The sequence below is a fragment of the Bison bison genome, unplaced genomic scaffold, assembly GCF_000754665.1.
Source record: "Bison bison bison isolate TAMUID 2011002044 unplaced genomic scaffold, Bison_UMD1.0 scf7180017864472, whole genome shotgun sequence".
NCBI lineage: Eukaryota > Metazoa > Chordata > Mammalia > Artiodactyla > Bovidae > Bison > Bison bison.
In genome coordinates, this window is record NW_011495033.1 from 6,357,526 (window position 1) to 6,372,173 (window position 14,648).

At 49.7% G+C, this 14,648-nt stretch overlaps 1 protein-coding gene across 1 annotated transcript in view; it reads right to left on the reverse strand.

The window, feature by feature from the left end:
- Window positions 1-6: 6 nt before the first annotated feature.
- The window catches only part of MYO1D (myosin ID), a 254,685-nt gene continuing 240,043 nt past the window's right edge, over window positions 7-14,648 (reverse strand). Inside the window, exon 21 of the mRNA XM_010861705.1 lies at window positions 7-309. Coding sequence (XP_010860007.1) covers window positions 153-309 — 157 coding nt within the window. The 3' untranslated portion in view covers window positions 7-152. The remainder of the gene's footprint in view (window positions 310-14,648) is intronic.

A 14,648-nucleotide genomic window follows, 5' to 3' on the forward strand; every position in this document is an offset into this window, starting at 1 on the left:
GTCGGGACAGAGGAAGACAGAGATCAAAGGCAGAAGCCGGGCTGGACCTCAGGGAGGAGCCGCAGGGGAGGCAGGGGGCCCCCTCCCAGCCTGGACCCTGGTGAGCGGGCGTCTAGCGGCGGCTGGGCGGGCAGCCCCCGTCTCCCTGCGCTTCAATTGCCGGGCACGCTGAGGATGAAGCCTGAGCGATTCTTGGTGAAGTCAGGCTGCGGCTGGTTGAGCCGTGTCTCCACAGAGACCGTGCACTTCTTCCCGTGCAGGCTGCACTGGACGGGGTTGGTGACGTTGACTTGAAGGTGGCGCTTCTCACTGGAAGAACCAAGAAGACAGGCAGTTAGCAGGTGGCCGGGGGTTGGGGGGAGTCTCCCGGGCCACCCAGGTGCCCCCCAGGCTGGGCACAGAGAGGGTGAGGATGGGAGAGATGGCGCTTGGCTATAGGCCCAAACCAAAGTCATAGGTGAGCCAGGGTCCAGCTCCTGAGAACCCACATGTGGGGCAGGACAGAGCATGGAGCTGCAGCAGAGCCGCGGTCACCACCCTCGGGCCTGAGGCCAAGGACCAAGGCCTGGGCTTTAGATGTCAGCTGGGGGATGTGGCAGCAAGGGGCTCTGATGTGATCATCCGCTTTCTCTGATGCCAAGAGAGAGCCCCAGGGGTGCTGCGTCCAGGGGCAAATGGAGGCTCTTCCTACCCATGGTCTCCGACAAGAGCAATGCCTTCCGTGAGTCCTGGCTCGGCCCTGGCTGTCGTGGGTCTGGCTGTGAGAACCAGTCTGATGCCAGTGGCCCTGGGGTCGGGGGTGCTGCCCCCACATGGGGCGGCTTTGTGGTTGGCAATGTGGCAGGGAGGGTGAGCGGCGCTTCTACCCGTACTGCTGGCAGCTTGTGCGTGTTCCCCAGCCTGGGGGCCATGTGCCCTCCTGGCCCAGCCAGGGTGCCGGGCGGGGAGGCTGTGCACTGCTAGGTAGAGGCAGTTCCCGGCCTCTGGCGCCTTGAGATGTACCAAGTGCACTTCAGGTGCCGTCCGCGTAAGAGCTGGGAGACCTGTGGCTGGCACGGGCTCACCCTGCGCCTTGTGCCTTGCTGGCTTTCTCAGCACCGGGAGGTCTGGACGGGCTGGCCTGGCTCCCTGTGCTGGGCCTGCCTTCAATTCCCCTGGGGCGCTCTTGGGTGTGGTCAGGTTGGGCTTCCTGGGTGGTGGCTGCTCCTGGCATTGGATGGGGGATGCCAAGGGTCCACCTGGATGGGAGGCCAGGCCGAGGCTGGCCCAGGGGAGAGGGAAGCGCTTTCCAGGCACTGCCTGGCCTGGGTGACACCATCTCTCAGACCCTTTACTCCATAGGAAGAGCACCCGTGGGCAGTGGCACGCTTAGCCTCTGAGTGCCCGGAACACCAGGCTGGCCTTTGCCGCAGCACAGAGGGGCAGCTGTGGCCGTGTTCTTAGGGGCTTTCCACATGGCTGTTTCCTACCAGCTTTCTTGTTCAACGTGTTGTTGGAGCAGAAAATGGGCACAGGAAGAGACCCACTGTTATTTCTCATGGGCATTAGGTATCTGCTGCTTAATGTCTCGTCCGCTGCAGCTAAAACCTTGGCTTAGATGGCTATTTTTAACCAGGCTTGGGCATAAAAATAGCAGAGCCCATTGTGGGCAGTGCCTTGGGCACCTCTTCACTCCTGCAGGGGCCAGGATGCCGTGCCTGTGGTCTTGGTGAGGGGTCCTTGGACCCTCCGGACCAAGCGGAGCCCTGGCACTGAAGCCCTGCTTGCAGCTGGAGATGCCCCGAGTTCCTGCCTGTCTTTGCAGGGCTGCTGTGGGGTTTGGGCAGAAGAGAGGGGCTTGAGTAGTTACACGTGTTGAGGGCAGGAAGAAGCACCGGCTTTCTGGTCTGAAGAGCTAGGCGGCTAAGCGACCCCTGGCTGATGCCATCCACACTGCCATCAACTGACAACAGAGTAAGGTAATGTGGATTGAGGCTGACTTGTAGAGGAAGAAAACAGAATTACCACACGACCCAGCAATTCCACTTCTGGATATATACCCAAAAGAAAACAGGTGTTCAAACAAAAACTTGTACAGGAATGTTTATAGCAGCATTATTTACAGTAACGCAGAATAAACTTTGGATATAATTCATCCATTTATGATAAAAAACACAACCTCTTCAGATAGTGGGCACAGAGAGAACACACTTCAGTATAATAAAGGCCATATATGTGGCAAACCCACAACTAACATCATACTCAGTGGTGAAAAGCTGAAAGCGTATTCTCTAAGATCAAGCGCCCACTCTGGACACTTATTCAACGTGGTTTTGAAAGTCCTAGCCACAGCAATTGGAGAAGAATGACCATACTGCCCAAGGCAATCTACACTCGCAGTACAATCCCAAATTACCAATGGCATTTTTCACAGAACTAGAACAAGAATTTTTAAAATTTGGGTTTCCCTGTGGCTCAGCAGTAAAGAATCCACGTGCAGTGCAGGAGATGTGGGTTCAGTCCCTGGGTCGGGAAGATCCCTTGGAGGAGGGAATGGCAGCTTACTCTAGTATTCTTGCCTGGAAAGTCCCATGGACAGAGGAACCTGGTGGGCTACAGTCCATGGGGTTGCACAGTTTGGGGTTGCACGACTGAGCAACTGAGCACTCAAAAAATTTTTTTTGGAAAATACATATGGAAACACAAACCCCCCTGAAAAACCAAAATGATCCTGAGAGAGAAGAATGGAGCTGGAGGAATCACCCTCCTTGACCTCAGACTACACTACAAAACTACAGTAATCAAAACGACGTGGCATGGCATAAAAACACACTTATAGATCAGTGGAGCAGGAGAGAGCCCAGAAATAAACCCACACACTTACGGTCAATTAATCTACGACAAAGGAGGTAAGAATACAATGGAGAAGAGACAGTCTCTTCAATAAGTGGTGCTGGAAAAACTGGACAGTAAAAGAATGAAATCAGAACACAACACTATCTACAAAAATAAGCTCAAAATGAGTTAAAGAAGTAAGCATAACACCACATACCATAAAACGCCTAACATATGCCTAGGAGTGGGATTTTAGGGTCATAGGGTAACTCTTTGATTCTTAAACTACTGTCCTCTATAGCAGCTATACCAATTTACTGGAGAAGGCGATGGCACCCCACTCCAATACTCTTGCCTGGAAATCCCATGGACTGGAGGAGCCTATTGGGCTGCAGTCCGTGGGGTCGCTAAAAGTCAGACACAACGGAGCGACTTCACTTTCACTTTTCACTTTCCTGCATTGGAAAAGGAAATGGCAACCCACTCCAGTGTTCTTGCCTGGAGAATCCCAGGGACGGGGGAGCCTGGTGGGCTGCTGTCTATGGGGTTGCACAGAGTCGGACATGACTGAAGCAACTTAGTAGCAGCATACCAATTTACAGTCCCACCAAGAGTGTAGGAGGGTTTCTTTTTCTCCACACCCCCTCCAGCATTTAATATTTGTAGATTTTTTGAAGATGGCTATTCTGACTGGTGTGAAGTGATACCTCATTATAGTTTTGATTTGCATTTCTCTAAAAATTAGCAACATTGAACATCTTTTCATGTGCCTTTTGGCCATCTGTATGTCTTCTTTGAAGAAATGTCTATTTAGGTCTTCTGCCCACTTTTTGGTTGGGTTGTTTATTGTTTTGATATTAAGCTCTATGAGCTGTTTGTATATCTTTGAAATTAATCCCTTCTCAGCATTGTTTGCAGATATTTTCTCCCTTTCTGTAGGCTGTCTTTCCTTTTTGTCTATGGTTTCCTTTGGTGTGCAAAAGCTTTTAGGTTTAATTAGGTCCCATTTGTTTATTTTTGTTTTTATTTCCATTAGGAGACAGATCCTAAAAGATACTGCTACAGTTTAGGTCCAAGAGTGCTCTGCCTATGTTTTCCTCTAGGAGTTTTATAGCATCATCCCACTACTGGACATATATCTGGAAAACACCATAATTAAAAAACATACATGAAAAAATAAATAAAAAACATACATGTACCTCGGCTCACTGCAGCACTGTTCGCACGGAAGCGAACTGAATTTCCATTGACAGACGAATGGATAAATAAGATGTGGTACACATATGCCGTGGAATGTGACTCAGCCGTGAAAAAGAATGAAATGACGCCACTCGCAGCAATGTGGATGGATGCAGAGATTATCATATCATGAAGTAAGTCAGAGAAAGGCAAAGATATGGTATCACTTATGTATGTAATCCAAAACTTGGCACAAAGTTTAAAATCTTATTTACAAAACAGAAATTGACATGCAGACATAGAAAACAAACTTACGGTTCCCAAAGGGGACAGAGAGGAGGGAGAGAGAGAAATTAGAAGATTAATATATACGCACTACTATACATAAATAAGCAACAGGGACCTCCTATATAGCACAGGGAACTATATTCAGTATCTTCTAATAAACTACGATGGAAAAGAATCTGAAAAATAATATATGTACATATAACTGAATCACTTTGCCGTACACTCGAAACTAACACAACATTGTAAATTAGCTGTACTTCAATAATTAAAAGGTAGAAATAACCCAAGCATCTATCAACTCATGAAGGAACAAACAAATGTCCAATAAAATATTATTTAGCCATAGAAAGAATGAAGTAATGATGCCTGCTACAACATGGATGATACCTTGTTAAGCTAGACAGAAAAAGCTACGTTATATAATTCCACTCATATGAAATGTCAGAATAAGCAAATTCATAGAGACAGAAAACAGAGGAGTTGGGGTGTTCCTTTGATGAAAATATTCTGGAACTCATCAGTGGTGATGGGTGTGCAACACTGAATGTACTAATTGTGACTAATGGTAAATTTTAAGTTACGGGTATTTTACCACAATTTTTTTTTTTTTCAAGTGGGTTGATCTAAAGGAAATGTAAGAACTTGCCCTCAAACCGTGTTTTTTTCCTCAGCATTTTAATAGGGTTTTAAGGCCAGCGAGGGGTTTCTTGTGCTTATCTTGAAGACAGACCAGTGCGGGCGGGTCCAAAAGGCAGATAAGGGAGTGGATTCTCTGCAGGTGTCAAGTGACATCTTCTGCTGGAGCTTCACCACACGGGAAATCTTCATGGAACCAGCGCACGGTCCTTAGTTTTTAAAGAAGAGAGAGCAGATTTTATAGCTGCCGATGACAGCTGTGATGGAGGCTGCTGGCTGTGAGGGGGAGGGGCTTTCCTCCCCGTTTTCTGTTACCGGATTTAATGGCTCAGCAAACTGTGGAATTCGGGTACTTTCATCTCGTTTCATCTGTTCCAAGCCATCATTGCAGACAAATGGCCTTGATCAAGTTACTTTGCTTCCGTTTCCTCCAGTCCTGTGTTCACCAGAGAAATCCATGGGTCAACACAAGACCGGATCCGCAGGCATCCCTTGCAGCCCTGCGCTGAAAAGTCTTGCCTTCAGTGTGGTAGCGCCAGTGTCTGCAGGAGCCGAACCAGCCCAGAACTTGTCCCTGCTGTCCAGACCCCTGCCCCACAGCAGCCCGGGACTTGAGCCACCTTCTCTCTCTCTCTTTTTAAATTTATTTATTGTGTCTGTGCTAGGTCTTCGTTGCTGCGAGAGGGCTTTCTCTAGTTGCGGTGAGCGGGGGGCTACTCTTGAGCTGGGGTATGTGGGCTTCTCACCGTGGTGGCCGCTCTTCTTGCAGAGCACGGGCCCTAGGCGTACGGGCTTCAGTGGTCGTGGTGCAAAGTCTTAGTTGTCCCTCAGCATGTGAAATCTTCCTGGACCAGGGATCAAACCTACGTCCCCTGCATTGGCAGGTGGATTCTTACCCACTGGACCAGCAGGGAAGCCCCGCCCTCTGTTCTTGAGGGGGTTCCCTGCTGGAGCTCTAACTCCTGCACTTGAAGGGAACTGGGATGCGAGTGAGGGGAAATGCAGTGGGCTGATGCATGGATCCTCTGGGGGAGTGGCCAGCAGTTCCAGAGACTTCAGGGCTAACGCAATGATCTCTGTGTTTGGTCACAGGATGTGGTGGGAGGAAGCTTGCTTTGCAGCAAGCACAGGCAGGTCGTAAAGAGATGCTTTTCACAGCGGTGAGACATGTAGTGTTTCACAATAAACTTTAAATTCACCAAGACGGGCCGCCCTCCACCTGAATGCCTCTGGGGCACAGTGCAGGGTCTCCAGCTCCCAGGGAGGACAATGGTCTGCTCGTTTCTGCAGCTGGTCCCTACATGTTTCGCTTCTTGCAAGAAGGAAGTCCTTTGACACGAGTCCTTCTGCTTATGTTAAACCGCAGAGGGCAGCTTTCAAAATCCTGCTGTAGGAAATGCTACTTCTGTTTTTGTCAGGGTCAAACGGACACTTTGACCACGGTCCTCCTCAAGCAAGTCTGAGAATCCAAGCGCCCGTGCAGTCTTGAGTGGGGGTGTCACATCTCCTGGCCTGCTGGGTCTCTCTGGGTTTGTGGCTGGTGAGGGATGGGGGGGCGGGTGACACCATTTTAAAAAGTTTTTTCTTTTTTTTATTAACTTATTTGGCTACACTGGGTCTCAGCTGCAGCACATGGACTCTGTAGTTACTCCGAGGCTTGCAGGATCTTATTTTCCTGACCATGCAGGGATGGAACCTGCATCCCCAGAACTGCAAGGCTGATTCTTAACCATTGGACCACCAGGAAAGTCCCGTGACACCACTGGGACTGAGTCATTAATGGTTCTGGGCAGGCAGCATGTCCTGAGGACCCCACGCAGCCTGCATTTGCCTCCTCCACCACACCACCGAATGATAGGCTCCTGGTCTGGTGGGCAGAAGCCCTGTGGCCCTGACACCTCCCCTCCAGGCAGGGACACCCTCCCCCAGGGCTCTCCTCTCTCAGCCCCATCACCCGTCTCTCCCCCACCCACTCTCCTCCTCTTGATGGAGATTTACCAAGCACCCATGATGGGCTGGGCTCCGTCCAGAGAAAGTGAACATAAAGAGGGTAGGATGCAGGTCCCGACTTCAAGGCACCCATTCTTTTTCTTTTTTAAAAAAATTTTTCTCTTGTATGTATGTGGTCGCTCAGTCATGTCCGACTCTTTGTGACCCTTTGGACTGTAGCCTGCCGGTACAGCCAGTTAACACTGTTGTGATAGTTTTAGGTTGACAGCAAAGGAACTCGGTCATAGATATGCATGTTTCCATTGTCCCCCAAACTCCCCTCCCAATCAAGCGGCCACGTAACACTGAGCAGAACTCCCTGGGCTATATGGTAGGTCCTTGTTAAGGCACCCGTTCTTGACAGGAAGATGGGCAAGCGCGAATGACCCGAGATACGCACAGGAGCCACCGGAGCGTGGGTGGCTGGCCTGGGATGCCAGAGGGGATGACGTCAGACAGACGCCTCGAGAAGCAGCAGGGATTGTGCAGGAGCCTGTTTCTGTCTCCTTGCTCCCTAGATACGTTTATCTTTGGTCCTTTTCATTCTATACATTCTCCCCCAGTACCCTGCTTCCCTGGTGGCTCAGTGGTAAAGAATCCGCCTGCCAGTGCGGGAGACCTGGGTTCGATCCCTGGGTTGGGAAGATCCCCTGGAGAAGGAAATGGCAACCCACTCCAGTATTCTTGCCTGGAAAGTCTCGTGGGCAGAGAAGCCTGGCAGGCTACAGGCTACAGGGTTGCAGAGAGTTGGACATGACTGAGTGACTGAGCACGCACACCTCCACCCTCTCCTCCAGGGTGTCACCCATAACTGGGGTTTCAAGGACAATTACCCAATCAGTGCCCCCTGTCTCAGCCAGAGGCCCGAGGACATAGGTGCAGCCACCTGCTAGACAAATCCCCTGGATGTGCTGCAGACAGCTGAGCCTGTGTGTGTCCAACCCTGAGCTCATCCTCTTGGCCCCTTCCCCAAACTGCTTCCCTCCTCCTGTCGAGCCTGTCACAGGGAGACGTGTCATCATCCATCCATCACATAGGCTGGGAAGCCCGGCTCAGCCCGGGTCCCTCCTCCGCCCACGTCATTACTGAGTTCTCTCTTATTTCACTTTCTCGGTCTCTCTCCGCGGCCACCCTTACTGCCCAGAACCCCAGCCCCCTTTCCCTACTTATGAACACAGCCGCCTAACCCAGTCTTCTGTCTTCGGTTTGCCCTGCACTCCACTTCAAACATGTCCTCCTCGTTGTCATCAGAGAGATATTTAAAGGCATTAAAAGATGCTGTCATTCTGCTGCTAAAAACCTCTTCAGTCATTCCCCAGTGCTTTCCAGAACCGCCTGCCTCCCACTCCCCACCCCCAGACCGAGCTGGGTGCCCCCTGTTCTCTCGAAGCCCCAAGCAGGCATTGGTGCTGCTTCCAACAGTGTGATTGGGGCTGACAAGCTCTGCTCACTGTGTACAAATGTCTTCAACATGAACACGATTCCCCAGGAAGAATATTTAAAATCAAAGTGGAGGTTGCAGGCCAGGAAGGGTGACCCTCCAGGGTCAGGAAGAAGGACGGGGTGGGATGTCAGCGGATGCCAAGCCAAGGACACTCAGGCACCAGGGCTGAGATCAGTGTGAGGCTGCCGGTCACCAGGAGCCTGCCTCCCAGCGTGGCAGAGAGGCACAGAGCCACGGTGTGAGAAGATACACACAAAAAGGGTTTTCCAGTAAAAAAGAAAAAAAAAGAAAACCTCAAGCTTTCTTCTCTCGACCTCTTGAAAAACAGATCCACTGCAGGTTCCCAAAGGCAGGGCACACCTGGACACCCAGGGCGAAGAGAGACACCGCTTGCAAAGGAATCATAGGCCTGCTCATCCGCTAGGAGGGAAAAATGAAAACACAGACTCACCAAAGGGTTTATGGAAAATATCTGTCAACCTGGAATTCTATCCCCGACCCATCACCTGAGCACGGGGCCAACAGAAAGGCTTTCTCAGACAAAGAGGGTGAGCCCTGGGGAGCTGGGCAAGCTCAGCTCTTGGGTAAAGAAGGACCCTGTCGTTCGTCAGGAAAGACGCTGAATCCAGAGGGAAAGCGTGGTGTGGGCGATGTGCTGGGAGCAGATCCACCGGCAAGCACGCAGGTCAGTCTCAGCAAGCGGTAAACACAGCACTGATGAAGGCGACTGAGCGTTTCAGACCAACGCGGAACAACATCCTGGAGAAGAGCAACGTGAGAGATGGGCTGTGGTCCCAGGAAACTGTTCCAGGGTCCCCGTCTCATCTGGGAGGAGGGTAAGGAGACTGATGAACTTCAGGTTCCACAGACAAGCACAAAAGTAAAGGCAACTGATGGTAAATGAGAAGGTAAGACTGCAATGTGCACGTTCCAAAGAAGCGGAAGGAAGCGGGACAAGACAGTCTGCTTCACTTAATGGAAGGAAGGAAAGGTGAGCAAAAGGAACAAAGAAGGAACACGGGGATGCGAAAACATAAGCCGACATGGAGGTGAACCCCTGTTAACCTCAGAGACATAGTAATACATCTTTTGTTGTTTAGTTGCTAAGTCGTGTCTGACTCTTTTGCGACCCCGTGGATGGTAGCCCGCCAGGCTCCTCTGTCCATGGGATTTCCCAGGCAAGAATACTGGATGGGGTTGCCATTTCCTTCTCTAGGGGATCTTCCCAACCCAGGGATCGAACCCGCGGCTCCTGCATTGGCAGGCGGATTCTTTATCGCTGAACCACCAGGGAAGCATGTCTTTTGTTACCTGAACTTTACTGACTGCAGTGTTTCAATATTCACTTACATAATAAATTATTGGCCACACTCGTTAATTTCGGCAAGAACCACCCCCACCCCACCCCAGCCCGCCCTGGTCAATAATGTGTTAAAAGGGAGTTCTCAGACTGAATTGAGAAATGTGGCTAGAAGTCTATTTGCAAGAGACCCATCTCGAGCCTACTGACAAAGATAAGTTAAAGGAAGAAACAAGATATGCAAGGCAAATATTAATCACAAGAAAGCTGGCAGACAGCGCTGCTGCTGGGGAAAGAACTGGTGAGATAACGCTCTCCTTTTTCAAGGAGTTGTTTGCTAGGAAGATCCTCTCCAGAAGACAGCGAATACATTTGTGTGAGACGGCGTGAGATGTGCAAAGATATAATGACATGTCCGCAAATAGTCAATGATGTTAATATACTTTCCCCCCAAACGTACAGGTCTGCAGACAATGTTAAAAGAACATAGACTTGAACCCAATTAATAATATAGATTTGAACCAAAATAAGCTTTGTGTGCTCAACTATATTCAACAATTAGAGAATACACATTTTTTGAAATTGGAGTGTAACTGCTTTGCAATGTTCTGTTGGTTTCTGCTGTACAACAAAGTGAGCCAGCTATATAGTATACCTATATCTCCTCCCTCTTGGACTCCCCCCAAACACCCCACATCCCACCCCTCTAGGTCATCACAGAGCACCGAGCTGAGCTCCCTGTGCTATACAGCAGCTTTTCAATAGCCATCTGTTTTACACAGAGTGGTAGTATATATATGTCAGTGCTAATCTCTCAATTCATCCCATCCTCTCCTTTCCCCACTCTGTCCACAAGTATGTTGTCTACATTTGCGTCTCTATTCCTGCTCAGCAAATAGGTTCATTGGCGCCATTTTTCTAGATTCCCCATATATTTGTTAATATATTTGTTTTCCTTTCTGACTGACTTCACTCTATGTGACAGACTCTGGGTCCATCCATGTCTCTACAGATGACCCAGTTTTGTTCCTTGTTATGGTTGAGTAATATTCCACTGTATGTATGTACAACATCTTCTTTATCCATTCATCTGTTGATGGATATTTAGGTTGCTTTCATGTCCTGGCTGTTGTAAAGAGTGCTGCAATGAAGACTGTGGGACATGTGTCTTTTAAAAAAAATTATTTATTTGACTGTGCTGGGTCTTAGTTTTGGCATTTGGGGATCAAGTTCCTTGACCACGGATCAAACCCAGGCCCCCTGCATTGAGAGTTCAGATTCTTAGCCACTGGGCCACCAGGGAAGTCCTGCATGTGTGTCTTTTTGAATTACGGTTTTCTCAGGGTATATGCCCAGTAGGGGGATTGCTGGGTCATACAGTAGTATTACACATGATTTTAAAGTATACTCGGAATAGGTACCATATCCTAAAAAGAAATTCAATAAATACTTAAGAATTAGCATCAGACTGAGACTATCTGACGATAATACAATATGAATAGAAATCAAATAGAGACTATAAAAACAATAGTAAGTACTGTATGCTCTTTTGCTAAGTGCTTTACAAATAGCAACTCATGAGATCCTCATGACGGGATGAGGTAAGTTCCATCATCAGAAGAGGACATGAGGCCCCAAGAATCTAACTACCTGCCACGATCAGAAAGCAGAGCCAGATCTGAACCTGGGCATCTGGGCCAGAGCCCAAGCCTTAACCTCTGTGTACACCGCTACTAAAACAGTCGCTAGAATATAATCATTAGCTCAGCCCCCTACTTCCTAAGAGCTTCTGGGCAGTTTTCATCCCCTGATCAAGAGCTCCTAAGGGCAGCTATCTGATACAGAATAGGAGTTCCATAACTGTCTACAGAAAGAATGAATTTTTAAGAGAGACATCATTAAGAAAGCAGCTGGGACTCATTTCAATGTCAGACGCTAACCAGAAGACCCAAGGGCAACATCAAGCCTCTTCAAAGCGGGGTTGATGAGAAGTGAGTTGGAGCCACGGGTGAGTAAGGGCTGGGCCCTGGGGCCGCACCTGCCCTCCTGGCACTGCGCTCCGGGGGGGGCGGTGTGGAGGTGTGGAGTGTGATTAAGGCGCATGAAGAGGCCCCGGGGGTGCTCACCGTTCCCGAGATGCTTTTCGAGAGCCAGAGAACCCTTCTGCAAAGTGAATCATTACTTTGCTTTCTAAATCCAAACTCTCACATCCTGGGTGTTCCCTCACCATTGCTGATGACGTTCTCAGGGAGACAAAAATGTTCGTAGGGTGACAGACACTTGGACTGATGGATTTTGGAAACATACATGCCAGGTTGGAGAAGTTCCAGGAATGACATCAATGAACATGTTGTCATCTTTTTTTTTCTGGTTTTCGAGGTTGAATGGAGATGAGCAGACGCTGGCTTCACGCACGTTTCTTTTTTAAAGATTAATTTCTGGCTGTGCTGTGTCGTCTTTGCTGCACTTGGGCTTCCTCTGTGGCGAGCGAGGGCTAGGTGCGGTGCACAGGGTCCTCATTGCGGGGGCTTCTCTTGTTGAGGAGCATGGGCTCAAGGGCACACAGGTAGCTGTGCACGGGCTCCGATGCCATGTGGCATGTGGGGTCTTTGCAGAACAGGGATGGAACCGGTGTCCCCTTTTATCCTGGCAGGAGGATTCTTAACCACTGGACCACCGGGGAAGCCTTCCATGCACATTTCGCAGTAATCTCCTGAGTAATGTGAGCAGATACTTCCCAGCATCACTTAGCTGTTGGTTGGCTATGGCCGGTACAATTAGCAGTGTCTCTTGTGTAGCTTTAAGAGGGGTTTAGGGGGAAGGGAGAGCTTGACAATCAAAACCATCCACTTATAGGGAACTTCCTCCCATTAGGCACTGCCTTCAACATTTCACCTGCTTCATCTCATTTAATCCTGACCAACACCTTACAAGGCACTGCCATTACTTATGCCCACGCCGCAGATGAGGGCACAGAGGCTTAGCAAAGTCAAGGAGCTCCGCACACCCAGAAGGCTATGGCTGTCTCTGAGTGACTGCAGCCCCGTTCCACTTAGTCCGCACGCTGAGGTATTTGTCCAGTTGTCGTATGAGGGCATTATTTCTGCTGCACACAATTCTTTAACATATTGAATCTGGTGCTGTTTGGGGATCTTGACCCATAGCCAGGACCCCCACTGTCACCACCTGTCCTCTGCTTCCTGGACACGCATCTGTCTGTCCATGCATCTGGCTGTGCCTGGTCTTAGTTGCAGCAAGTGGGATCTTCGATATTCATTGCCGTGTGCAAACTCTTAGCTGTGGCAATGTGGGATCTAGTTCCCTGACCAGAAATCGAACCCAGGCCTCCGGCATTGGGAGTACATGGAGTCCTAGCCCCTGAACCACCAGGGAAGTCCCGTTTCTGGACATTTCCCACTGATGTTTTCAGGCTCGGTTGACTGCAGGCCATCAAAGAATGGGTGCTCTCCTGGTGTCTGGAGAACTTGTGTACTTTTAAAACCTGTTGCCTGGTGCACCCAGCTGTCTTGATTTTCCAGCTGGAGTCCCCGAGGAGGACTGTTGCTCTCTGGAGGCTCCTGGTTTCTGGTTTTGTCATCGAGAAGGTTCCTATTCTTCGTGTGCTGGAGGCCCTTCCCTGGCAGGGCAGACCGAGGCACTGCTGGATGTGGCCTGGATGGGCTACATCTTGAGATGGCCAGCGACTGCATTTGCTTCCCTTCCACCAACATCAGGGACCCAGGCGGTGAGGATGCTCTGCTTTGCTTTATGTTCTTGGAATCTGGACTCTTAACAGGCCGCATTCCTCTGTCCCTCCCCAAATGTCCAAATTGATGCTTTCTGCCGGGGATAATGAAACCTTTCAAAACTGAACTAAAAGGACAAAACCATACTCACCGCTCCCTCAGACATGAGAGAAGAACAGAAAACAGAAGCAAGAAAATAACACGAAGCCAAACCCCTACCACAAAACAAATGGGACAGCAGCTGTGGACAGAGCAGCGTCATGGGCCAGGGGCTGGGGCTGCCCCATCACTTCCAACGAGAGGGCGTTGGCTCTGGAGCCCGAGGGGAGTGCCTCTGTGTCTACCCCACTTTCCCTGCCCTCCTCTCTCTCCTCACCTCTTCCCTCTTCTTTCTCTTGGCCTCCCTTTGCCTTCTCATCTCAGTGATTTGCTCTACAGTTTTTGGGGCTTTATTTTATCAAAATATATCTGATTTTTCCCCCTTTGCTGTGTTAAGCATTTTTTTTTTTCCAACTTTGCTGTTTTCTGCTTTCATTTGTGCTTCTCCTATCCTGACACTTCTGTTAACAGCACCTCCAAAGTTAGCTCTGTCTGTGAACACTGCTGCTGCTTTTCTATTCGCATCATTAATGAAGGTGCTAAATAAGACTGGATTGAACACGAGCCAGGAGCCACATCTTCCTTTGAACAGATGACTTAAAAAAAACAATTTTATTTATTTATGGCTGTGCTGCTGGGTCTTTGCGGCTGCGTGGGCTTTTCTCTAGTTGTGGTGAGCAGGGGATACTCTGCAGTTGCAGTGTGCGGGCTTCTCATTGCTGCAGAGCACAGGCTCTAGGGCACGCAGGTTTCAGCAGTTGCGGCCCATGGGCTCAACAGCTGTGGCTCCCAGGCTCTAGAGCACAGGCTCAGCAGTTGTGGTGCACAGGCTGAGTTGTTCCAAGGGATGGGGGACCTTCCCGGATCAGGAATAGAACCCATGTGTCCTGCATTGGCACGTGGATTCTTTACCCTGCGGGGTCACCACGGAAGTCCAGATGATTTTTAGTGGGTTGTGAGAACATCATTCTATATCTGCCTATTTGGTTCACCATCGTCAAGAAGCATCTGAGCTTCTGTTTGTGTGGGCCTGTGGGTTACTGCACAGGGGAGCTCGCAGGACCTGTCTCTCCATCTGAAAACTGGACATCTCGGGTGGTTTGTGGACGGACACACACACACACACACACACACACACACACCCAATAGTCAA